Below are 26,798 nucleotides of genomic sequence, written 5' to 3' on the forward strand. Positions count from 1 at the left end.
ATGGTATAGGTCTGGTATAACTATAATGGTATAGGTCTGGTATAACTATAATTGTATAGGTCTGGTATAACTATAATATAATGGTATAGGTCTGGTATAACTATAATGGTGTAGGTCCCTGGTATAACTATAATGGTATAGGTCTGGTATAACTATAATGGTATAGGTCTGGTATAATTATAATGGTATAGGTCTGGTATAACTATAATGGTATATAGGTCTGGTATAACTATAATGGTGTAGGTCTGGTATAACTATAATGGTATAGGTCTGGTATAACTATAATGGTATAGGTCTGGTATAACTATAATGGTATAGGTCTGGTATAACTATAATGGTATAGGTCCCTGGTATAACTATAATGGTATAGGTCTGGTATAACTATAATGGTATAGGTCTGGTATAACTATAGTGGTATAGGTCTGGTATAACTATAATGGTATAGGTCCCTGGTATAACTATAATGGTATAGGTCTGGTATAACTATAATGGTGTAGGTCTGGTATAACTATAATGGTATAGGTCTGGTATAACTATAATGGTATAGGTCCCTGGTATAACTATAATGGTATAGGTCCCTGGTATAACTATAATACTATAGATCCCTGGTATAGCTGCTGTATAGTTTGGTTATCATGATTTCGCCACATCAGCAACATCATCATACACGCGTGTCAATCATTTTAAGCACGTGTCACACACACACACATACACGCATACATAACTACCTATCCTCTAGGGTACATGGACAGAAATATCTACTGCGTGTGTGACTTGTAACCATACATACCTGTATAACGTGCTGGGTACCCCCCGGGGGTAGGGCGTGTGTGACGTCTATGGGCTGTCCCTCCGCCTGGATCTGACGGATGCCCTTCCCCACGTGGGTTTTACAGTACACTTCCCTGTCGTTCGTGCCATTGGCATCGTTCCTGTAGAAAGTCTGCATGGTCAGGGGAATCCCACACACTCGACATCGGAAACATTGTCTGTGGAAGAGTACCCCGACATTCACCTGGTCGTGGATAGGGGTGGATTTGTAACACCTGTGACAGGGGTCCACTGCAGCAGGATAGGCTGCTCGGTCAAATTTAAACTCATACAATGTCGCTCTTTCATACGTAAAAGCGTATGAATACGTCCCGTCTTCTCTTTTGCCTTCCCGGACATCTATCCGGACAGGAACATCCGAGTCTTCCCCAGACATTATATATCCTCAGGTGAAAATTGAACGTATTATCCAATATTACACTAACCACCAGTAAGATCCGTCATGTTTACATGACAATGCGTGTGTGAGTGTACAGGTAAATCTCTCAGGTAGGTCCACATACGGACGGAGTAGTATATGTGTATGAGATCCGTGTGACCTGATTACGCTAGCATACCTGGCAGAGTTGGCCCCGCACCTAGCATATTATTGTAACAAACCGTTACAGGTGTAAACAAAGGTCCACCGAAGGTACAATTCGTCACCAAGACTCGCTTGTTCTAATTACATGTAAATTGTATGGTATTGTACATCACATCTAAAGTCATGTGTCAACGGTGAAGAAGTATCATTAGCACGGTAGAGTAATGTTTATGGCAAACACAAGTTATACCAATAAAACATTAAATATGTTTGTACAGAGTGCAGTAACTGTATGCTGCAATTTATGCAAATCTTAATAAGGCACAACATGTATGCCACAACAAGTGTGTTAATTATGTACGTCTTCATAAGGTATGTACAGTACATGTATATCATACAAGTGTTACAAAGGGACAAAGACTCATTCAAACACTATCATATTGCAATTACATTGACATACGTCTATGCACAGTTGTGTGCATTAGACCAAGTTTAATTCAATAAAATTATGACAAAGTGATATAAAGAAAAGAAAACAATATAGCTAAAAAATGAAATAAAAATTTAAAAAAGAGCAAAGAACAAAACACAGACACACACGCGCGCGCACACACACAATATTAACTTACAAGAAAGAAGCTCAAATCCTCGCAGAATATTAAAATATTACGGACCATCGAGGACATGTTTTATAACGACCAGGTCTGTTAGTGCGTCTATCGATGTACGTACAATATTGATACAGATATTTTAACGTGAGGTTCGATTCCGTATGAAATAAAGATTCAAGATTAATTTATTTCTCATCCAACTCAATGGTACAGAGATAATGCATTAACATATATGATATACATATATTGGTGTGTTCAGAACAGCATATATTGTAGTTTTGGATTTACACAGGAGAACAGACTTTGTCATTAATACATTTGATAAACTTACATAAACTTCTGAGCTTTCTTATACTTGAACAGTTCATAACAGAAGAATATTTCAAAATATAAACTCTTTCATAGGGGTATTTACCAAGTATTTCTTCTTTATATATTAAATTCTGGACATTCTAAAATGTAATGAAATTCATCACCAGTTTTATTACTTATACGTCATTTACATATCCTTTCAGCTCTATCTATATTTTTCAATTGGTAATTTATGATTATATATTCTAAATTTACACAACATTTTGGAATTTTTCTCAACTAAAAAATCAACATCAAGGTACACAGTTATTCTATTTAAAAAATCGGTAACATGTAGCTTTTGAAGAATTTTTATTCTCAGATTTGCATTGTTGTATAAACTGGTCTTTCACATTTTTTTTTACATAATTACATACCCATACAGGATCAATATTATTTTGCTGTAAGCAGGTATTACCAACTCCACAATCTTCTAATATGCGTTTTACATTTTAACCATGGACAAATCATATTTCCATTAATGAATTTAAAATACAATTCACTATACATCCATGTAGAAAAAATTTCAGCTTTAATTTCCAAACAAATGTCTTGTCCAATAACTGACCATTCTGTTAGTAGTGGACAATGAATAAGCTCCAAGTTCTTCATACACGATGAATTAATTACTATTCCTAACTCCAAGTAAATACTTTAATTTTAAGTGACTCTCTCAACTACGTCACTTTTGATGAAACCCCACATTTCACATCCAGACTAGGTTGCACTAACTTGTTTTGGAAATAGGTCATACTGACAGCTGATAGATAGAATTGTCTCCCTTCCTTTAGGATATCCAACATTGCAAGAAGACAATTCCTAAATAGAATGGCCAACGGTATAAATTTGTTTATTCGGGTTGTTGAAAAAAACATTGCTTTTGTTTTATCAACATTAACTTTGAGCCTCCATCTTTCACAATGGTCATAAAAGCTATCTAGTTGTATTTGTAAGTCTTCAACACTCTCCGACAATAAGTCATCTTTAATTGGTTCTCTTTTTATTTGCCACTGTGACGTCATTGATACACATGCGAACGTGTAACATTATCTATTTTCAATATTTCCATTTGCCCTGCATTGTCACTATATAACCTTACCAAACAAAATAACTGTAGAAAGTTATCATAATTATCCTATAATTCCTATTGGTTTAGTGATATGAAAAACAATGTTCGTGCCGTCATCACTAACATTTGCTCCGCATTTCCCCATTGACACAATGCTAAGAGGCAGTTGCCACCATACGCCTATAACACCCAGTGCCTCAGGCTATAACACCCAGTGGGTCATGTGACATTAAAAAAGGGCGGGTTTTTCTTTTTTTTTGTTGGTTCAGTTTTTTTCAGTTGAGGGAAATGGTAAGACAATGTAAATATAAGTATTGAACAGTGGTTTTAATGTTGTTATAGTCGATATGGCAGCAAGTTGTATGGTGGGCAAATGTAGCATGGGAACCCTAACCCTAACGGGTTCCCATGCCATTTGCCCACCATACATCTTGCTGCCATATCGACAATAACAACATTAAAACCACTGTTCATTGCTTAAATGAAAACAGGTTTTAAGGTATAATCAAACATGTGCATACTAGTATTAATAGAAGGTATGTGTTAATTGTAGAGAAGAAATTGGTATTTCATAAACTTTCCACTCTTTTTTTGCTTTTATACCTACACACCATTCAGAACAATCTTTTCCACACGGTTTATTGATGACGACAACACAGCACAGCGCACAGCAGACTATACATTTTTCGTCTCTCTGAACAGTATTGGTCAACAACCAAATTTGTCTGCCTTTTTACCAGACATTATTTCCAAACCACGTGTTGTCACGCTGTGAGAGGGGTGAATTTGGGCCTATGGGGGGAAAACATAAGGCCAGCTTCAATGTACGTGTCGACCATGTTTATTTTCTTCCTCTCTATTCTCTAAACAACAAAACATAGGCCGGACGGACTAATTCCGGAATCAAGTACAAACTAATAAAATAATAATGAAATGGAACTAAAATATCCGGAAAAAGAGTTATCTACCCTTTGACCGTACATGAAATAGATAGAGATCTCACCGACCAGTATTAGCATAAACATAACATGCCCCCCCCTTTAAAAAATTGAACCCAGTGAAATTTAAACTGGTCGTGAGAAATCTAACCATTACATGTCATCAATCATAACTGTAGACTATAAAGAAGACAATGTTCATACAATGACAAATCAAAATTTAGAACCTGGAAATGTTCTGATAAATGTACATGATAACTATAAATTGGCAATACATAATGATGAAGCAAAGAAAAATTGCTTTCCCTTGATTCATTGCAAATACAATTTGATCAAAATCAGTAAATGAACATTCAAGAAAAATTTGGAAGGTAGGATTAGAAAAATGTAAAATATTGTATTGAATCCTTTCATACAATTCTATTTTAAGTAGTAAAATATCTAACACTCGCACACCCACTTCCCATTGAGCTCATAATGGATCATACATTTAACTTTTATACAAAATAGCATTAAGCATGTGGGAATAAGCATATTAAGAAAACATGGAAGTTTGTTTTCTGCATTATAAATGGTATTCATTATTAATATAGCCCACTTGTTCAAATCAACATATACCTGAATCCATGCTACACAATGTTCTGACACAGAGTAAAATAATTATGCATTACATCATTACTTAAGGCATTATATTATCAATTCAAATATGAACCTCACTAAATTACAATATGTTACCAGCTCAGAATATCATATATGGTAACAACCTATCAAGTTCCAGATTTAATATATGTCAATAAACAACAATGGTAAATGTGTTCAGGTAATACTCAACTTATAGTGCTTATAAAATGAACCGTATCATCATGCTGTGTCAATATGACCATGTGATTGCAATTTATATATGTTGAGTATTAAACCTTCACTAAACTTAGATATAGCTTTACAATGCAAAAATTTACTGCATTTGGATCTCCAAAAATTAATCTTCATTGTAAGACAAAAAAAATGAAATTATTCACTACAAAATTACAAATCAATTATGACATCATACAAACATAACCCTTGATCCATTTGGCAACACTATTCAATTTCCATTACTTGCTCATCAACAGAAACATCAGCAGAGATTGCGCTCTTTATTATTAGTGTATTTCTGACATATTACTCTGAAAAACCTTCTTAAGATTAGGAAAACACTGATGTTTTGCAATGTAACAAGTATAGTTAACCAAAAACATAACTGGAGGATTATAAACAAAGTGCATAAAATATACAATAGTCAACCTCAATACAAAGATTATGCCAAAATATTCCTTATGGAAAACAGTTCAATTCCACAATGATATAAAATTGTAGACACAAACATTCATGATAATGCTGAGTTATTTTAAAAGTACCATCATAGAAAAACATAAATGAAGTTATTGATCAAATGAATGCATGGCAAGTCTGTAACCCCTATGGTAGAACAAGTTATATATTTGAATACATATTATGAGATGAAAGGTGGCGGCTTGCGTTTGATAACCAACTTAGTCTTCGCATCTATTTTCGAAAGTGGAAGCCACAGTGCATTTTGGGCAGGTTCCCCAACAAGATGAACCAAAAATTCACATTTGTTGTCCTGATTACGTTTTGCCAACACCCGCTTTACTTTCTGACAACTCGAGTCTGTTGAAGACAGCAAAGGAGTAATATGGTCGTTGTCCCGAAAACGAACAGGCCGCTGGATAACACGATGTGGACGGTTAAGGTTAGATGGTAAAGTTGGGAAAAAATTCTGAATCCGGCTATGGCCTGGGGGCTCATGGTTGGATTTGGGAATTGAGTTAGTGTGTTCATCCGTAGTCTCATCGTTGTCTGTGCCATCAACCTCTGTGGTTTTATCAAAGACCGATAATTGATCTTCTACAGAATGGTCCGTTGGTGCCTGGTCAGAGGGTGTTTCAGTATCCAGGACAGTGGAGTTTGCAAAAACGGACTCCTCTTGACCTGTGTCCATCTCTGTAGTAACGTCAAAAAGGTTAGGATCTCCGACTGGATGATTGTCATTTGTAGTAACTGGACCCATGAAATAATCTGTAGGTTCAGGCACACGAATGTATGCCAGCTTAAGGCGATTCAAATGTACCGGGCGATGTAATGTCTTCCCTGAAACTTTGTTCCTAAGGATAACTGTGTGTGGCGTAGGGCAACTATCAATGACAAATGGACCAGTGTATTGATTTTGCAATTTCTGACCCTTGCCGGTAGGTTCAGTTTGTAAGTAAACATAGTCACCTGGTCCAACGTCCAGTGGGTTCAAATTGGTGTTCATCCGTTCCAGCATAGAACGTTTTGCATGTTCTGCATTTTTGGTCACCTCCTGGCGAATCACATCAAGGCGTTTGCTGAAGTCCTTGATATATTGGTGAATACATGTAGGAAGTCTTGGATAGTCGGTGTCTTCAACGTGGTTCGAGAGTGGGAACCGAGGTCTGTAACCATACACAATTTCATACGGGGAATACCGTAGGGTTCCGTTCACAGTATTGTTCATCGAGAAGATCACAGATGGTAGGACATCATCCCAGTATGATCCTTTCTGTACGAATGGTGTCATACGTTCTGCCAATGTACGATGTGTTCTCTCCACTGATCCTAAACAGTGGTGGACAAAACTTGGGGTGTATTGTTGTTTGATGTCAAGCTGTCGACAAACTTCCTGAGTACATCGCGAAATGAATTCCGAACCTTGGTCCGATATTAGGGTTATGCACACTCCATATGTTATAAACAGTGTATACAGGGCATGTGATACAGTTATTGCATCTTTGTTCGGAATTGGTAATGCAAACAACAATTTGCTGAATTGATCTACTGCAGTGAAAATATATCTATTACCCTTCTTTGTGATGGGTATCGGTCCATATAGATCTACTTGCCAAACATCGAAAGGTTTGGACGGTGTAGGGTATGCCACAATACTGGATTTAGTATGAGCTCGTGTTGTTTTTCTTTCCTGGCATTGAGGGCAAGATCGAACATAATCTGCAACTACAGTGGCCAACCGAGGAAAGTAATAATGATCTTTTATTGAGTCCACCGTATGTTGAATGCCTCCATGACCTCCCATGGGTGTGTCATGATACAGCTCAATGACCGTTTTGATCATTACATCTGGTAGAACAAGTTGGTAGTTGTTCAAGGACTTGGTTCTTGTAGAATTCGCTTTGCGCGAGTGAAACAACAGCCGGTCAATTATTAGGAAATCAGCACTTTCTATCAAAATCCTTCTCGAGTCTTTTTGAGATTTTGGCAGTAATCCGTGCTCCAGATAGTCAACCATTGATTTACACCGAATATCTGAATGCTGAAGAGCAGAAATGGTTTCTGGATCAAAATGTCCCCGGGAAAACAAATCAATAGATTTTATGTTGGCTTTTGCCGAATCAATTTCAACAGAGCTTGAAGTAGAATCATTAATTTCGGTGTTTGAAACAGTCAAAATAGTCAGCGCTGTGTCCTTTCCATTTTTGGCATCCCCAACAGAAAAGTCATCAGTTGCGAAATCAACTGGTTGTGAAATGGTTTCTGAAGAAATATCTGTTGAACCAAGTTTTGGTGATGACAGCAAAATATCAGATTCCTCATAATTGTTCTGGTCGGAGCTCAAAATTTGTGGTGGTTTAATTGTTAAATCCACAGTTTGGTTCTTAAACGGTGTCTGATCAGCTTTCAATTTGTTGTCCTCATTGAAACAGGAACAATGTTGGTGTCTTGAATGTGAGCGTCTTTTTCGCACTAGCTTTGGTAGTGTTCCGAACATGTCTTCGGAGTCACCATCATATCCGTCATCATGATTGTCCAAAAGTAACATAGAATTTTGAGATAGATCAGGCAACAAAGAAATAGCAGGACGTTGAAACTGGACATTATTGACTTCCTTAAGAGCAACACAGTCAGATGAAGAGTCTGCAAACACATTTTGTAATGTTTGTCCATCTGGAAGTTTTATAGTGACAGGTTCCTCCTTTGTGTATGGGAAGTAAATGTCGTCTTCATCTGGACTGTGGAAGGTTGTCTTGGAGTTGTCAGGGTTACATCTCGACAAAGCATCTGGTACTACCATTTGTGTCGCTGGTTTGTAACGCAGTTCAAAATTAAACTGTTGCAAAATTGCGATCCATCGTTCATAAATGGCACCCTTAAGTTGCTTTTGAAAGAGCGGCCGGAGCGCTTGGTGATCACACTCAACTACAAATGGTCGTCCTTGTAGGTATGTCTTGCAATCTAAAATGGCTGTTACCATACCTAAAAGCTCAAGTTTTGTTGGTCCATAGGACCTCTGGTATCTGCTGAGTGATTTGGACCCGAACCGGACAACTCGTGCAACAGCGTCCATATTGCTGTCGTCAGTTTGATGTTTCTGATATAACATATATCCGATCCCATGAGATGATGTATCAACAGCCAAATAAAATGTTTGTTGATAGTTCGGGAATGCCAGTACATCTGAATGCACCAAGAGATGTTTAAGTTTTTGGAAAGAATCTTCCTGATGTTTGGTCCAATGAAAACGTTCACCTTTCCGTGTTAGTCTAATTAACGGTTCGGCAACCGTGCTGAACATGGGAATAAATTTCCTGAACCAATTAAACATTCCAAGTGTCCGTCTCAGGGATTTGAGATCTATAGGAGCAGACATTTCCTCAATAGCTTGAACTCTGTCAGGAGGTGGGGCGATCCCATCTTTGGATATGTGATGGCCTAAGAAAATGCAGGAAGTTTGTGCAAATGCACACTTCTTTGGGCCAAGTTTCAGACCGGCTTTCTCGAGTCGTTGTAGTACCTCTGCAAGATCTGTCATATGTTGCTGAAAACTACTTGAAAAGACTAGAATGTCATCAAGGTAACACAAACATGATGCAAATGTGAGGCCGTGGAGTATCTTGTCCATCAGGAGCTGGAATGTGCTGGGTGAACTACTCAAACCCATAGGTAGTCGATGAAATTTGTAAGTCCCAAAACAGGTGTTAAATGCTGTATGTCTTGCTGATTCTGGGTCAATTTTCATTTGAAAAAATCCTGAGCTCAAATCAATAGATGTAAAGTATTTTGGAAAAGATTCCGAAAATGATTCTGTAAGTTCCTGTAAATTTGGAATCTCATATTGGAAATGTTGTGTCTGCGTGTTGAGGTATCTGAAATCAACGCAGAAACGGAATTGTGATAAACTGGACTCCTTGGTTATAGGCTGGCTAGGTGTACTACTTTGTGACCGCTTTGTTACAAGTACCACAGGGCTAGTAATCAGAATTTCTTCTGCTTCACTAACGGGCGCAATAATGCCTTGACGAAGCAACTCATCCAGTTGGTGACGTAGTACCTCACGTTTATCCGGTGGCATGCGGTATGGGCGTTGATACTTGGGCTTAGCATCATGCTTCAGCAAGATCTTGTGCTGTACTAGATCTGTAAAACCAAGATCAGGATTATCTTTTGTCACAAATAAATTTGCATGTTGAAGTAGCAAAGATTTCAGTGAACCTTGTTCCTCCTCAGTCAAATGGTTTGGGATACTTATGTTTTCAAAGAGAGACTTGTTAGAACTAGAATCCGCTGACTCAGATTGTTTGTTGATGTCCGATTTGAGTTCCACATTTTGTACGAAATAGTCTGAAACATCAGTAGCTTCATGGTCCACAGATGTGTATTCAAACTGGGCTATGTTTCTCCCTGGAAGGATGGTAATTGCAGCATTAGTAGGGTTCAGTAATTTCAGTGGTACAGTGTTCTCGCGCGAGACAGTTACAAGACTCTTGGCGACAAGAAGATGTTGATGTAGGGTGTAACTACTACCAGAACAAATACCTTGTGATCCATATAAAACATGTTTTGGGAGTTTGCCCCAAACAATCTGTTCTGAATTGGCCTGAATGACAGTTCGGTGTGTACATTTCACTCCAATTGATCCAAAAGTATATGAATGATCAGAAAAATTCAGAATTACTCCATTTTCTTTCAGGTATTGAGTTCCTAAAATCAAGGGATGTGAAGTGTTAGGTAAAATATGGACTGGAACTCTATGCGTATTTCCACAAACAGTTATCTTAACAACAGCAGTACCAATAATAGAAATAGTTTGATTATTTGCCAGGACCACTTTTTCATCTGTCAAGCTTTGAAATGAAAATTTTGCAAAATTTGGGACATTTGAATAAAATTCCTCACTTATGATGTTCAATGAACTGCCTGTGTCAATGAGAGCTGATAATTTGGTTGAATGAATCTGTACCGGTAGGAATAGAAATTGTTGTTTACTCTGTTCAATGGCTTTGCTCTCTATGTTACCATTTGAAGCAGACCCCGTGTTGATTGAAGTTACTGGTGTCCTGAGGGGAAGGGTCCTTGGCTCCTCAGGTGAAAAGCGTTTCCCTGGTTTGGTGGTGGGTGTTGTGCCAATAAACGGCATGAAAGTGCAGGGTGCCCAAATTGAAAACAAAGCTGGCATTTTAGAAAGGATAGGGATTCGCCAACTCCATTCCAATTACAATCTCTACGCATGTGTCCTTCTGCTCGACAGGAGTGACAGATGATGTTATTATTTTGAACTTGCCTCTGGAAAGGAGGCTGTGCTTGGTACTGAGGTTGCCTTGGCGACTGTTGTTGTCTTTTCCTCGCCTGGAGATTTTGCTGTGAATCTGAGCTGTTATGGTTAACAGATAACCTAGAAACAACATCTGTTAGTTGTTGTATCTGTTGTTTGATGTCAGTAAGTTCAGATTTTTGTGGTTGTGGGTGTAGAGTACTAGTGGCACTAGCACACATCTCGGCGGACTGTTGAGTTGAGAAGGGAACAGTGTCAGTCCGAAAACCATTTGCTTCTCCAATTTTAGCAGCTGTAAGTGCTGTATCGAGATCTCGTGGTAAACCAGCACGTACAAAAAATGATAAGCCACGAGGTAATCCTGCTAAAAACCTTGCCAAGACTTCATGTTCCGCTTTATGTATGAGTTGTCCCTTTTCAACAAGCTGGCAATGATAATCCTCAATTGGCTGGTTTTGCTGAAGAGATATTTTCTGAAAGTTCTCATTCTCTAGCATCATTTGTGGGCTATGCCAGTCAAGGGAGACAAATCGTTCGCAAAATAATTTCTTCAGGCACTCCCAGGTTGTTTTGGCACCAGTGTCCGATATACTGTTGAACCATGTTAATGCCGGTCCTTGAAGATGTAAATGAAAAGCTGCTATTTTTCTGTTATCATTGTCAGCTTTCAGTAAAATTGCATAAGATTCAAATTCTGACAAAAACTTGTGTCCATCTTCATGAGGGTATCCAGAAAACTTTTTACAAGTTAATTTTGCCATGGTGTGAAGATCATCAGTTGCTGAATCTGTTAATGGTTCATAATCTGAAATACCAGTACTGGAAAAAATACTTGGGACATCAGGCAGAGTTATATTGTCTGGAAAGTCTGTAAAAGATACTGGAATAGACCTAGAGTTTTTATCTGGTACAAAACTGAATTCATGTAAAGCATTCTTTGCCAAAAAGTGTTCATCAAAAATGTGTAAATCATCATTGTCATCAGAACTTAGGCTGTTATCAGTAATTTCACTCAGAATGTCTATAGAAGTGCTGGTACTAATTTGATGAGTTGACATATGTTGGCCGGGTGGATCAGCAATATAGAATTAGTAGATAGACAGGACATTTCATACATATGTTGGCCGGGGGGCTTTACAACATAAATTGTACATGTATGACCTGTTAATATGACTTGCAGAGTCTGTATACACCCTGTATAATGAAATACAAATATGTCGGCCGGGGGGCTTTACAACATTATTTGTATACATATATATAAACATACATCACACATTGTTCATAAATTGCCAACATCCCACATATTATAATTCTCATAACATAAGTTAATGACACTGTAAGATGATAAGATACAAATAAGTCGGCCGGGGGGCTTTACAACATTATTTGTATACACATATCACAATTAATGTTTATAATACACATGTTAAGCTCATGACAGAGTTATATAACAACATTTACAAATATATCGGCCGGGGGGCTTTACAACAATATTTGTATTTTTGTGAACCAGGCCATCTTCAACCTTTGGTCTGGATGAATTCCATCTCCCATCGCACCATAGAAGAAACGAGATGTCCTGCCTCTAGATCTATGTACCCGCATGTCTGTGTGTAAAGGAAGATGCTGGCCTGTGTGGGTTTCATTGAAATTGTGAATGAAGTCATTGTTGATTCGCATAACAAATTTTTCAAAGGCTTTCTGATGATCAAAAGTTATATTGTTTATGTGTAAATTTGATTTATGAGGAAAGGTGCTCGCACATTCATACAGATGTTTAGGGGCAATTGTTCCAATAACAATGCGAGCAGATGGAGACACAGCAGAAATTAATCTATGAAAATCAGTTGTAATTTTTCTATACAGCCGATCTAAAACATGTGGGGGAAGATCGAAAATATTGTCAGGTACATCATTGATTCCAAGGCATATAATACATAATTTAACTGAAAACTGGCTGGTATGATTTGTAATATAAGTCAAATGAGAAGAAATCTTGGATCCTGGTACAATATTGCAAAAAACATTCGGTTTAACAACAGTTTTATTTAGTCCACGAAGACGCGAGTCTCCCAAAATGACTGTAGTCATAACGAGAAAAAAAAAATGTCACATGGCATTACATGGCGCGAAAAAAAACGAAAATGGATCAGCTAACACACAAATTAAATTGAAAGAGAATCCAAAGCACCGTAAAGTTACCACTTTCCGTCTCGCTGTCCTCAATTTAGATTCTCCACCATGTTGTCACGCTGTGAGAGGGGTGAATTTGGGCCTATGGGGGGAAAACATAAGGCCAGCTTCAATGTACGTGTCGACCATGTTTATTTTCTTCCTCTCTATTCTCTAAACAACAAAACATAGGCCGGACGGACTAATTCCGGAATCAAGTACAAACTAATAAAATAATAATGAAATGGAACTAAAATATCCGGAAAAAGAGTTATCTACCCTTTGACCGTACATGAAATAGATAGAGATCTCACCGACCAGTATTAGCATAAACATAACACACGTAGTCTTCTGTACCCAAAATAAATTTCTAGACTCACTGTCGGATTTCCTTCACATTCAAAAATTAAATAAAATAACATGTAGAATTAAGGTGTGCACAAGTTTTTTTTGTATGATATTTTGGTGGTTTTTAAACAATATTTGAATAAAAACAAAAAACAACAAAACACATGCCTCTGATAAGCGTCGAACCCCTTTAATGTCAATCTGTATGCTGGAGGCAGATTCTCCTCCTTTGAATAGAACTCTTCAAACAGGAAGGTAAACATTTTAATACTATCATGTGACTCAACTTTAGCCGTACAACTAAGTTCTCCTTTAGGATTACTGAATGGTAAAGGTGCTTTTCTGGGACGTTTATTGATAGTTACACGTGAGCATGATGAAGCACACTTACATCAGGAATGGTATAAGACTTTGTCTCGAGGGAAGACGCTGGATATTTTCCTTGTAAATCTGGAATGTTGACATTAACTGAAATCATTATAATGGTTGTAGTAGCAGCTCTGTTTGGGTGTTACGTTGTAACATCAATTATTTTATTAAAATATCCACATATTTTACATAAGAAAAAGAATGTAAAATTTCGACCAAGACACATCAGCCACAGAGGGGGTAAGTATATAGTAGATACATGTAAATTGTGTATAATTTCCAATGGAGGATGAGAGTTCCATAAGTAAAGTGTAAAACTTTTAAGTGTTATAACCAGTTAATATAAAAAGAAGAAATAAATATTTAGATAAACAACACAGAGAATGCGGCAAATGTAAACAAACATTTTTTAAATACGTGTTCTTAGTAACAACGTGAATGATGAATAAAAGTATAGACTACAGTATGTCAAGATATTAGAACTAAAATCAAATTAATAATGATATGCAGAATATATTTTGAATCATGGCTTGTGGCTTTTCCTTACCCACTTCCTCTTAATGTTGACATCAAGGTTTAAAATGATTAATTCCAAAACAAATAGATTGCATTAGGCCTACCTGGTATATTGTGAGTGTACTGTATGGAGTGATACCTTGCAATAGGCCGGAGATCTATATATAACTTTAGTATATAAGTCTCTGAGTAGGCCGATTCATGCGAATACCTGCCCAAGACTGATGACAATACCTGGTATAAGTATATCACAAGAGGTAACAGGTAACCGACCAATCAATCTGTACTTCACAGTCATGTAGCTATATATTTGCTGTATTGACATACATGAAACCATGAGGATTGTTGAATTAATCACAACATGAAACAGAATTTATTTCAATTGAATGGGAAATGAAAGAGCATAACATGTCTGCTGAAACACAGAATCTACTCCAAAACACCAATTTCTAGCTAAGATAAAAGTAAAATTACTAGGAGCTGGTGGAACAAAGCATGATAACAACAAAAAAAACATTCAACTGTTTAAAGTGTGCTTGTTCCTAAAGACGATCTCTACAAAGGCTCAACAAATAACTCCCAGCTGTATAATTACACTGAGGGTCAGAGTTCTGTAACAAACGTACAAAAGGTGATTGTGTTTCTGTCAAAACCAGGGATCTATAATCAACTTCTGACTTCCAACGATCCAGTCCCACCGTCTAAATTAAGCTAACGTTAACGTTACACCAAATGGAAAGGAACCTTTATTTAATGTTGTTTAAAAGTTCAACAAATATCTATAAAGTCTAGATCTGTACAGCTTTGATTACACATTTGTTAGCATCTTTATTGCCTTTAATAACAAATATTATCTAACACTCATGTTTGTTTTATAAAATACGAAAATAAACAACATAACATGATCAAATCATCGGTTAGATCCACTATACAGATGTACATCATATTCAGCCTGCTTTTCCTCAGTACAAATAGTTTAGGTGAGAACCATCCTGGTTTTAATTCAAAATGAACTCAACAATTCAACTTACAGTTAATTAAAACATCATAATGAGGATGATAGAAATACAATGAAATATATATCTTATCCTATTTCCCTGTCAAAAGCATTCTTTTTTTACCTTCCATCAGTAATGATTTGTAATCTTTGTTTCTTTTAGGTGCTGGTGAAAATTTGGAAAATACCATGACTGCTTTCCGTTTGTAAGTTATTTTCTTAAATTTTGTTGAAAAATAACTGTGTAATATTTTAGCGATAGTTTTATCTTAATATCTTTGTGGAAAGAAGACAAGTCTTTGATATAAATTATTTGTATTATCAAGAAAATTCATTATTAATATATCAGAAATACGTCAATGTTGTATTTGATGAATGTGTTTCAGTGCATCTGACCTTGGTACAGAGATGTTGGAAATTGACTGCCACATCACCAAGGATGGTCAGGTGGTTGTGTCACATGACAATTCTCTTAAAAGATCATGTGGTGTGGAAGGGGAGATAATCGACTACGATTACAAGGTCAGTCCCAGAGACATATGCCAAGGAGACAAATGAATGGCTAGATTTTCACACCATAAAGATTCTACAAGTTTGTCTTTTATTTTCCTGCCAGTTAAGAATTTTGAAGGTTGATATCAGGGAGTCGGGCTTTATGCAGTCTTGTGAACCTTTGTAAAAGGGTCAGAATTGTATATCATATTACTTATTAATTCACTGACCTACAGATGAAATCTTTGGGGTCTGTTTCACTGTCAGCTTGCAGTGGCAGTGGCATAGCTACCATGTGTGCTTGTATGCCAAAGCATCCACATTTTTTTTCTGAGGAAAAAAATGAGTAAAGAAAAGACTGAGAGAGGTAGAGAGAGAAAAAAAGTCTATAGAGTATCCATATAATTTTTGACTAGCTATGCCACTGGCTTGTAATTATGCAGTTGTAAAAAAATATGCTCAGTTGTGTAATAGAGAACACTGAATACTGGCATAAAACAATATCCCATTGTCTGGTGTCAGTTTTTACGGAACATGTTCCTCAATATGAGTATACCTCATATACAATGGTAACATATTAATATTTACTTTCAGGATTTGCCGCCGATCCAGGGCATGCTGTCCTTGGACTTCATGAGTAGTAAGTATTTGTTTATGAAGGGTATTGGGGGAATACATTTATTATAGAAGAATTATATCCATGATTCCTGGCATTTAGGACATGATTCAGGATTTTATTACACAGTCAGTGTTATGTTTTCCATTTGTCTTGAAACATCTCTATTAATACAAGTCCACCACCAGAACTGGAGGGGACGATAGTTTTATGGTGTGTCCTTCTGTCCTTCCATCCCTCTGTCCATCCACTTTTTGTCTTATCTGAGCTCTATCCTCTACCTACTTGTTACATACTTGGGGCGTGGGTTAACCTAGGTAAGGTGATGTGTCATGTGTCAAAAGTTAGTCACTCTGACCTACATTATGAACTTTGACCTACATCAAAAGAAAATTTGTCCAGGCTCTATTACTCCTTCATTACTGGTCACTGGATCTTTGAACATGGATTTACCTGGGTGAGGCGGTGTATTATTTGTGCATTCTTGGGGTACTTTAATTCACCTAATTGTTTTGCTTCCTTTTATATTGTAATGCGTGCCAATAAGCGCTTCCCTCTACAAGTAGATGAAGAAGTACGTAGTATTTTGTGTATGTTTAAATATTCTATGGATTTATTTATATGAATATCAATCAAGATGTTGGGTTGATGATGTCTTAAAGATTGGAGCTGTTATTGTATAAAGTCTATCTTGCAATATAATTAATTCACTACTATCAATATTGTGGAGTTTTTTCTTTTCTGAAGAAAATGTTGTTGGTTTGCAGGTTTCCAGATCCATGGTGGATCGGACAGACAAATCCCACTGTTAAGAGATGTATTCCAAGCCTTTCCTACCATGCCTATCAATGTAGACATCAAGATCAATAATGATGACCTCATCAGCAAGGTAGGTGTCCCATTTAGACATATATTTCTCATGGATATCTGTCAGCCCCTAGGATGTAATATCTCTGTCAGCCCCTAGGGTGTGATTTCTCTGTCAGCCCCTAGGATGTGATTTCTCTGTCAGCACCTAGGATGTGATATCTCTGTCAGCCCCTAGGGTGTGATTTCTCTGTCAGCCCCTAGGGTGTGATATCTCTGTCAGCACCTAGGGTGTGATTTCTCTGTCAGCCCCTAGGGTGTGATATGTCTGTCAGCCCCTAGGGTGTGATATGTCTGTCAGCCCCTAGGGTGTGATATGTCTGTCAGCCCCTAGGGTGTGATATGTCTGTCAGCCCCTAGGGTGTGATATGTCTGTCAGCCCCTAGGGTGTGATATCTCTGTCAGCCCCTAGGGTGTGATATGTCTGTCAGCCCCTAGGGTGTGATATCTCTGTCTCCCCCTAGGGTGTGATATGTCTGTCAGCCCCTAGGGTGTGATATCTCTGTCAGCCCCTAGGGTGTGATATCTCTGTCAGCCCCTAGGGTGTGATATGTCTGTCAGCCCCTAGGGTGTGATATCTCTGTCAGCCCCTAGGGTGTGATATGTCTGTCAGCCCCTAGGGTGTGATATGCCCTAGGGTGTGATATCTCTGTCAGCCCCTAGGGTGTGATATGTCTGTCAGCCCCTAGGGTGTGATATCTCTGTCAGCCCTAGGGTGTGATATGTCTGTCAGCCCCTAGGGTGTGATATCTCTGTCAGCCCCTAGGGTGTGATATGTCTGTCAGCCCCTAGGGTGTGATATCTCTGTCTCCCCCTAGGGTGTGATGTCTCTGTCTCCCCCTAGGGTGTGATATCTCTGTCTCCCCCGAGGGTGTGATATCTCTGTCAACCCCTAGGGTGTGATATGTCTGTCAGCCCACAGGGTGTGATATCTGTATCAGTCCCTAGGTTGTAATATCTCTGTCAGCCCCTTGGGCGTGATTACTCTGTCCGCCCTGAGGGTATGACAGCACATGCTGACAACAATAACATTATGTCATTGGTAATACAATGACATGTAGACAATTCAATCATGTCAGCATTGTTTTGCACTGCACTTTTTATTTCTAATATTTGAACACTCTTGGGTAAATAAAATAATATGGTGAGAGTAAAAATTTCAAGTAATCAATCAAGGATATCAATTGGGAGAAATGGCCATGTAAGTTAAAGTGAGTCCTCATATAGTTACCTTTCTTTGGGTACCATGAGTCCCCTCTGTCAAGTTGTATGATGTCTCCTGAAGAATTGTATGATTCTGGAGCAACTGTCAATAGATCCACTGTGGCCTTCTGGGTAATCTTAGGTACTGGTTCCCCTCTAGCGTATCGAGTCATTATAGAGAACTATGATGGCATATTACCGCCTTTGTGTTATCGTATGTCATGTTACTGTAATAGGATTTTTTAGATGATTATTACAATGAGTTGTGATGTTAAGTTTTACTAATGGCACTTTTGATAAATCTGTAGGTGAATGATTTGATTCTGGAATTTGACCGTGAGTCTCTCACAGCTTGGGGTAATAGAAGTTCTGAAGTAACCAGTAAACTGTACAAAAAGGTATGTAGTATTCTGAGGTCATATTGGAAATAACATTTTAAAATGGACATTTGTTTGTCAATTAAGGTTTTCAGCAATAACCTCTTCACAATAAGTCTTAAAAGTGTACATTATAAAATTTTTGTATCTTAGTACATCAATATTAATTCTAAGGCCTTAGCAACATGTATGTATGATATATTTACATCACAGAACCCTGACATAATGTCCACTATATATTTACCATACAGAACCTCGACGTACTTTGTATTTATCTTACAAGACTCTGACGTACTTTGTATTTATCTTATAAGACTCTGACATACTTTATATTTATCTTACAAGACTCTGACGTACTTTGTATTTATCTTACAGGACTCTGACGTACTTTGTATTTATCCTACAGGACTCTGACATACTTTGTATTTATCTTACAGGACTCTGGCGTACTTTGTATTTATCTTACAGGACTCTGACGTACTTTGTATTTATCTTACAAGACTCTGACGTACTTTGTATTTATCTTACAGGACTCTGACATACTTTGTATTTATCTTACAGGACTCTGACGTACTTTGTATTTATCTTACAAGACTCTGACGTACTTTGTATTTATCTTACAGGACTCTGACATACTTTGTATTTATCTTACAGGACTCTGACGTACTTTGTATTTATCTTACAAGACTCTGACATACTTTATATTTATCTTATAAGACTCTGACATACTTTGTATTTATCTTACAGGACTCTGACGTACTTTGTATTTATCTTACAGGACTCTGACGTACTTTGTATTTATCTTACAGGATTCTGACATACTTTGTATTTATCTTATAGGACCCTGACGTACTTTGTATTTATGTTACAGGATTCTGACATACTTTGTATTTATCTTACAGGACTCTGACATATTTTGTATTTATCTTACAGGACTCTGACGTACTTTGTATTATCTTACAGGACTCTGACATATTTTGTATTTATCTTACAGGACTCTGACGTACTTTGTATTATCTTACAGGACTCTGACGTATTTTGTATTATCTTACAGGACTCTGACGTATTTTGTATTTATCTTACAGGACTCTGACATACTTTGTATTATCTTACAGGACTCTGACGTACTTTGTATTATCTTACAGGACTCTGACATACTTTGTATTTATCTTACAGGACTCTGACGTATTTTGTATTTATCTTACAGGACTCTGACGTACTTTGTATTTATCTTACAGAACCCCGATGTGCCTTTGATATTCTCCATGCAGCGTGTATTGTTATTACTTCTAACATTCTATACTGGAATATTGCCATTCCTACCTCTAAAAGAATCCCTCTTTGAGGTTCTGATGCCTGGAGCCCTTCTGAGGTAATGCTTACCTTATCCTCGTGTGTACACTGATCATTGTAACTAATGTTGATCTCTTTGTTCATCCGGAGTCAAAATCTTGTGTAAGAGATATTTCATAAACCCCTAAACAAGCTCAGATACCCACTGTAGAATAGTAGTAGCAGATTCTAAATCATATAAGAGTTTTGGTGACCTTAGGGTAAGTTTAAGAGTCAAAGGTCACAGCTGACAACTTATCTATTTAAAGACAAGATGCACAATATCACAAACCTTTCCACATAATTTATTTATGTTTACTGGTTCTCCACAACATACATTGTTCTACACCTGATTTGTAGTCAAGGTTATAATGGATCAAAGTTCATGCTGGTCGACTTTCGGAGTAAAATCCCCTGACTTGGTGTTGTAGGGTACAACATACACTATTACCTGACCAGGTGTTGTAGGGTACAACATACACTATTACCTGATCAGGTGTTGTGGGGTACAACATACACTATTACCTGACCAGGTGTTGTAGGGTACAACATACACTATTACCTGATCAGGTGTTGTAGGGTACAACATACACTATTACCTGATCAGGTGTTGTAGGGTACAAAATAAACTATTACCTGATCAGGTGTTGTAGGGTACAACATACACTATTACCAGATCAGGTGTTGTAGGGTACAACATACACTATTACCTGATCAGGTGTTGTGGGTTACAACATACACTATTACCTGATCAGGTGTTGTAGGGTACAACATACACTATTACCTGATCAGGTGTTGTAGGGGTACAAAATAAACTATTACCTGATCAGGTGTTGTGGGTTACAACATACACTGTTACCTGATCAGGTGTTGTGGGGTACAACATACATACATTATTACCAGATCAGGTGCTGTGGAGTACAACATACACTATTACCTGATCAGGTGTTGTGGAGTATATTTGAGCCTCTGGTTTCTTTGTTTTATTTTTATACTTAGAGATAACGATAAGTATTTTCCTGACTATGAAATTCTCACTCATAGCTTCCCTGCACTGATTGTGTATAAATGACACATGCATGGAAAATGATAAAACTCTTTACTAGTAGCTATGTAAGCTGCATAAATCTACTGGCAAAAATTACCAAAAGAACTTGTTTTCCTTTGTTTGATGTAACAGTTGATGTCATGAACTTAATTAGTGAGGTGATGAACTATTACATGATAGGCTTGATGTTCACGTCTATGATTGTTGGATCCCAAGGTAATTACCGGTATTAGAATTTATTGTGTTAGGAATTGTGTAGAACACTAATTTTATATTCATTTAAATTTTCAGTGGCGATAAATTCAACAGGCCTTTGAACAGAAAAATGAGGTTTCTTCTGAAGTTGGCCGATATGTAAGTAAAAAAATGTTTTAAATGGGCAGCGAATTATTCAATTCTCATGTCTATGATATAGACAAGGGGAAATCTACCACAATTACTCATGGAGAGGTCGGGTCATATCTATATGGAGAGGTCGGGTCATATCTATATGGAGAGGTCGGGTCATATCTATATGGAGAGGTCGGGTCATATCTATATGGAGAGGTCGGGTCATATCTATATGGAGAGGTCGGGTCATATCTATATGGAGAGGTCGGGTCATATCTATATGGAGAGGTCGGGTCATATCTATATGGAGAGGTCGGGTCATATCTATATGTAGAGGTCGGGTCATATCTATATGGAGAGGTCGGGTCATATCTATATGGAGAGGTCGGGTCATATCTATATGGAGAGGTCGGGTCATATCTATATGTAGAGGTCGGGTCATATCTATATGGAGAGGTCGGGTCATATCTATATGGAGAGGTCGGGTCATATCTATATGGAGAGGTCGGGTCATATCTATATGGAGAGGTCGGGTCATATCTGTATGGAGAGGTCAGGTCATCTATATGGAGAGGTCGGGTCATCTATATGGAGAGGTCGGGTCATATCTATATGGAGGGGTCGGGTCATATCTATATGGAGAGGTCGGGTCATATCTATATGGAGAGGTCGGGTCATATCTTTATGTAAAGGTCGGGTCATCTATATGGAGAGGTCGGGTCATATCTATATGGAGAGGTCGGGTCATATCTATATGGAGAGGTCGGGTCATATCTATATGGAGAAGTCGGGTCATATCTATATGGAGAGGTCGGGTCATATCTATATGTAAAGGTCGGGTCATCTATATGGAGAGGTCGGGTCATATCTATATGGAGAGGTCGGGTCATATCTATATGGAGAGGTCAGGTCATCTATATGGAGAGGTCGGGTCATATCTATATGGAGAGGTCGGGTCATATCTATATGGAGAGGTCGGGTCATATCTATATGGAGAGGTCGGGTCATATCTATATGGAGAGGTCGGGTCATATCTATATGGAGAGGTCGGGTCATATCTATATGGAGAGGTCGGGTCATATCTATATGGAGGGGTCGGGTCATATCTATATGGAGAGGTCGGGTCATATCTATATGGAGAGGTCGGGTCATATCTATATGGAGGGGTCGGGTCATATCTATATGGAGAGGTCGGGTCATATCTATATGGAGGGGTCGGGTCATATCTATATGGAGAGGTCGGGTCATATCTATATGGAGGGGTCGGGTCATATCTATATGGAGAGGTCGGGTCATATCTATATGTAGAGGTCGGGTCATATCTATATGGAGAGGTCGGGTCATATCTATATGGAGAGGTCGGGTCATATCTATATGGAGAGGTCGGGTCATATCTATATGGAGAGGTCGGGTCATATCTATATGGAGGGGTCGGGTCATATCTATATGGAGGGGTCGGGTCATATCTATATGTAGAGGTCGGGTCATATCTATATGGAGAGGTCGGGTCATATCTATATGGAGAGGTCGGGTCATATCTATATGGAGAGGTCGGGTCATATCTATATGGAGAGGTCGGGTCATATCTATATGGAGAGGTCGGGTCATATCTATATGGAGGGGTCGGGTCATATCTATATGGAGGGGTCGGGTCATATCTATATGGAGGGGTCGGGTCATATCTATATGGAGAGGTCGGGTCATATCTATATGGAGGGGTCGGGTCATATCTATATGGAGAGGTCGGGTCATATCTATATGGAGAGGTCGGGTCATATCTATATGGAGAGGTCGGGTCATATCTATATGGAGGGGTCGGGTCATATCTATATGGAGAGGTCGGGTCATATCTATATGGAGGGGTCGGGTCATATCTATATGGAGAGGTCGGGTCATATCTATATGGAGAGGTCGGGTCATATCTATATGGAGAGGTCGGGTCATATCTATATGGAGAGGTCGGGTCATATCTATATGGAGAGGTCGGGTCATATCTATATGGAGAGGTCGGGTCATATCTATATGGAGTGGTTGGGTCATATCTATATGGAGTGGTTGGGTCATATCTATGTAATTAGCCCACACTAATTACTCATGGAGTGGTTGGGTCATATAAATGTAAGCCCACACTAATTACTCATGGAGTGGTTGGGTCATATCTATGTAATTAGCCCACACTAATTACTCATGGAGGTCGGGTCATATCTATACGGAGAGGTCGGGTCATATCTATATGGAGAGGTCAGGTCATATCTATATGGAGAGGTCGGGTCATATCTATATGGAGAGGTCGGGTCATATCTATATGGAGAGGTCGGGTCATATCTATATGGAGAGGTCGGGTCATATCTATATGGAGTGGTCGGGTCATATCTATATGGAGAGGTCGGAGTAATATTTACATCACTTTGATATTAAGATGAAATAAGCACAATCAATTGAAAACAAAGTTCCCAGTATGTAACTTCTCCTTGGATATACAGTTGCTTGATAGCTGTCAGAACTTTACTTTAAGGTGTACAATAAAAGTGATGTATATTAAGTATTTAATACATTGTTGTAGTTGATTTTGTTGTTTTAGACTTATGATGAGGCCCACATTACTGCAGCACTTAGAAAGAAGAGGCATCCAGGTAAAGCAGCCACTGCTACATTTTTATTTAAATCAGTCACACAATTAGAAATTCTTTTAAATTATCATGTTGTTTTAAAAACCTTGTCATTTCGTTTCTTAGAAAGTTTTGGCACACACGCTTAACACACAAATAATTCAATAGTTATGAAGTATGTTTGATCAGTAATCTTATTATCATAATAGTAGCTTACATAATTATTTTTAGGTCACCTGTACTGCAGTTTTCCAGCATTGTGCTTTGTAAACAATTTACATTTTGACTTCTCAATAACCAAGATATTGATATTGGGCCAGTAACATCCTGGGATGAAGGGTTACAAAGTTTGTTTAAATGAATGACCTTGACCTACTGGCACTTTTAAGGCGATGAGGTCAAAGGTATTAAAATCTTTAAATTACATCTCAAAAATCAATGACATTGACCTACTTCAAGGTCACAACTGTTAAATGTTTTATAATATTTAAATAACGTCTTCTCAATAATCAAGAGGCCCAGGGACCTGATATTGGGCTTGAAAGATGCTTGGTTGAAGGGCTGCCAAGTTTATTTAAATGAATGACTTTGACTTACTTTTAAGGTCATAGGGGCCAAATATGTTGACATTTTTAAATGACTTCTCATTAACTAAGAGGCCCATGGCCAGCTTCATGATATTGGTATAATCTCATGCTGGAATAAAGGGCCATCAGAGGTGTTCAAGTGAATGACCTTGATGTACTTTTAAGGGTCACTGAGATCAAATGTGTAAAAATCTTTAAACAACTCAATAACCATGTAAGAGGCCAAGTATTGCAACAGTAACTAGCATGCTTTGATAACAGACTGAAAAGATTGTTCAATAGAATGACCTTGAACAACCAAGGTAACACTGGTTAAATGTTTTGAATTCTTAATTCAAAAACAAAAACATCAACTATCAGTATGTACAGTATTTTAGAACTCAGGTGACCGTTTAGGCCCATGGGCTTCTTGTTATAAATATGGGGACTGATATGGCTTCTTTGACTTACTTCTGATTAATTAGTGTGACTATAAAACACAATACACATAATTGATAATCATGATTTTTGTTTTTAGACTTATTTATGGGTGCTGAATTCAGAGGAGGAATTTGAGCGAGCATTCAAACTTGGGTCCACCGGAGTCATGACAGACTTCCCAACATTACTGAAGGACTTCCTGGATAAAAACTACCCTGAGCTTCAGAAGGAAAAAGGTTACCAGAGTGTAGAAACCATGTGATGCTGTCAGAAAATATGTGATTCTGTCAGAAACCGGGTGATGACGTCAGAGACCATGTGATGACGTCAGAGATCATGTGATGACGTCAGAGATCATGTGATGATGTCAGAGATCATGTGATGACGTCAGAGATCATGTGATGATGTCAGAGATCATGTGATGATGTCAGAGATCATGTGATGATGTCAGAGATCATGTGATGACATCAGAGATCATGTGATGATGGCAGAGACCATGTGATGGAGTCAGCGATCATATGATGATGTGGCCTTTCCTAGTCAGCTATTGCCTTCACTTTTGGTTCTTTTTTAGTCTTTCAATTAGTGAGTTTTATCAGGTTAATGTTGAGAGGAACAGGCGTTGTGACAATTTGTGACTCTATGTTTAGTCTGTTAACAAAATCCATGTGCTTAAGTAACATATGTGCTTGGTGACGTCACCTGCTCTTGATAAGCTTACAAACAGTAGGCTCCACAAAAAGTCGTAAACAGGGTTATTTGTTTGCTGATATCAGATATTGTGCAGTGTCTGTTTAACACAGAAATAATGCACCAATTATATCAATTATATACATGTATGTATATATATCATATTAAAGTTTGAATACTGAAACTAACATGTTAAAATCAAAACAAATTTGGTACAGTCATTTCAATAATATTTTTAAGATATTTAATTTTTTGTAAATTTATTATGCCTCTTTGTAATGGCACAATGATATTTAAAGGTTGAAGAGAGAGGTTGGGGAATTTTTAAGTAGCTGTAGCATTCACTGCATGCTTCCGGTGAATCATGTTTTTGTATGTAGTTTTTTTCATTTACGGTACTAATTTTATATGTGATGATGTTGTATTGAGTGCTGATATTAAATTTTATTATCTATTGTCTTTTAAGTACGGTAATTTTTTATATTAAATATATTAAATATATCGGGAGACTTTTTGTCAGGATAGAAAGTATGTGATAATACAGTTAATACCACCTTATTAGGTTGTACACTGCTCCGGGTCAGTCAAGTGTATGTGCATCCAGACCACCTTTCGACCATACTGAATCAAACGGTCCCCCAGGATTTAGATGTGTATCTATGATGATATGTACAAGTTGACGGAGTTCTTTATGCCCTTATTACATCACTATCTAGTTTCATATTCCACCGTTGTCTGTTTCGATTTTTTTAATTCATTTTCGAATATTCTGAAAATGGATTATTATTTAAAAGAAATAGTAAATTCAGCTTATAATAAAGTTTGACACTGAATTGAAACTTTCTGGATTAGGTAAGTTAATTAATCTAAGGTGAGAGATTTTGAAGTTAAAAAATTTAGCACATTGTAGACG

General features: G+C 37.7%; 2 protein-coding genes across 2 annotated transcripts in view; one reads left to right on the plus strand and one right to left on the minus strand.

Moving 5' to 3' along the window:
• Positions 1–1,354, minus strand: part of LOC117333431 (hillarin-like) — a 34,750-nt gene extending 33,396 nt beyond the window's left edge. Inside the window, exon 1 of the mRNA XM_033892721.1 lies at positions 791–1,354. Within this exon, the coding sequence (XP_033748612.1) occupies positions 791–1,207 (417 nt within the window). The 5' untranslated portion in view covers positions 1,208–1,354. The remainder of the gene's footprint in view (positions 1–790) is intronic.
• Positions 1,355–13,721: 12,367 nt separating this feature from the next.
• On the plus strand, positions 13,722–26,344 carry LOC117333433 (lysophospholipase D GDPD1-like). Its single transcript, XM_033892726.1, has 10 exons — positions 13,722–14,041; positions 15,478–15,520; positions 15,701–15,836; positions 16,401–16,446; positions 17,190–17,311; positions 18,801–18,890; positions 20,108–20,241; positions 21,541–21,603; positions 24,161–24,212; positions 25,293–26,344. The coding sequence occupies exons 1-10, from the start codon at positions 13,888–13,890 to the stop codon at positions 25,455–25,457; spliced, it is 1,005 nt and encodes a 334-aa protein (XP_033748617.1). The 5' UTR covers positions 13,722–13,887; the 3' UTR covers positions 25,458–26,344.
• Positions 26,345–26,798: the final 454 nt, after the last annotated feature.

This window comes from Pecten maximus, chromosome 8 (assembly GCF_902652985.1).
Source record: "Pecten maximus chromosome 8, xPecMax1.1, whole genome shotgun sequence".
Lineage (NCBI taxonomy): Eukaryota > Metazoa > Mollusca > Bivalvia > Pectinida > Pectinidae > Pecten > Pecten maximus.

Bases quoted from the DNA above. Each gene is read 5' to 3' on its own strand.
- LOC117333433 (XM_033892726.1), top strand. From the start codon at position 13,888: ATGTTGACATTAACTGAAATCATTATAATGGTTGTAGTAGCAGCTCTG. The intron at 17,312-18,800 runs GTAGGTGTCCCA...ATAAATCTGTAG, and splicing joins ATGATGACCTCATCAGCAAG to GTGAATGATTTGATTCTGGA. The intron at 18,891-20,107 runs GTATGTAGTATT...TTTATCTTACAG, and splicing joins CCAGTAAACTGTACAAAAAG to AACCCCGATGTGCCTTTGAT.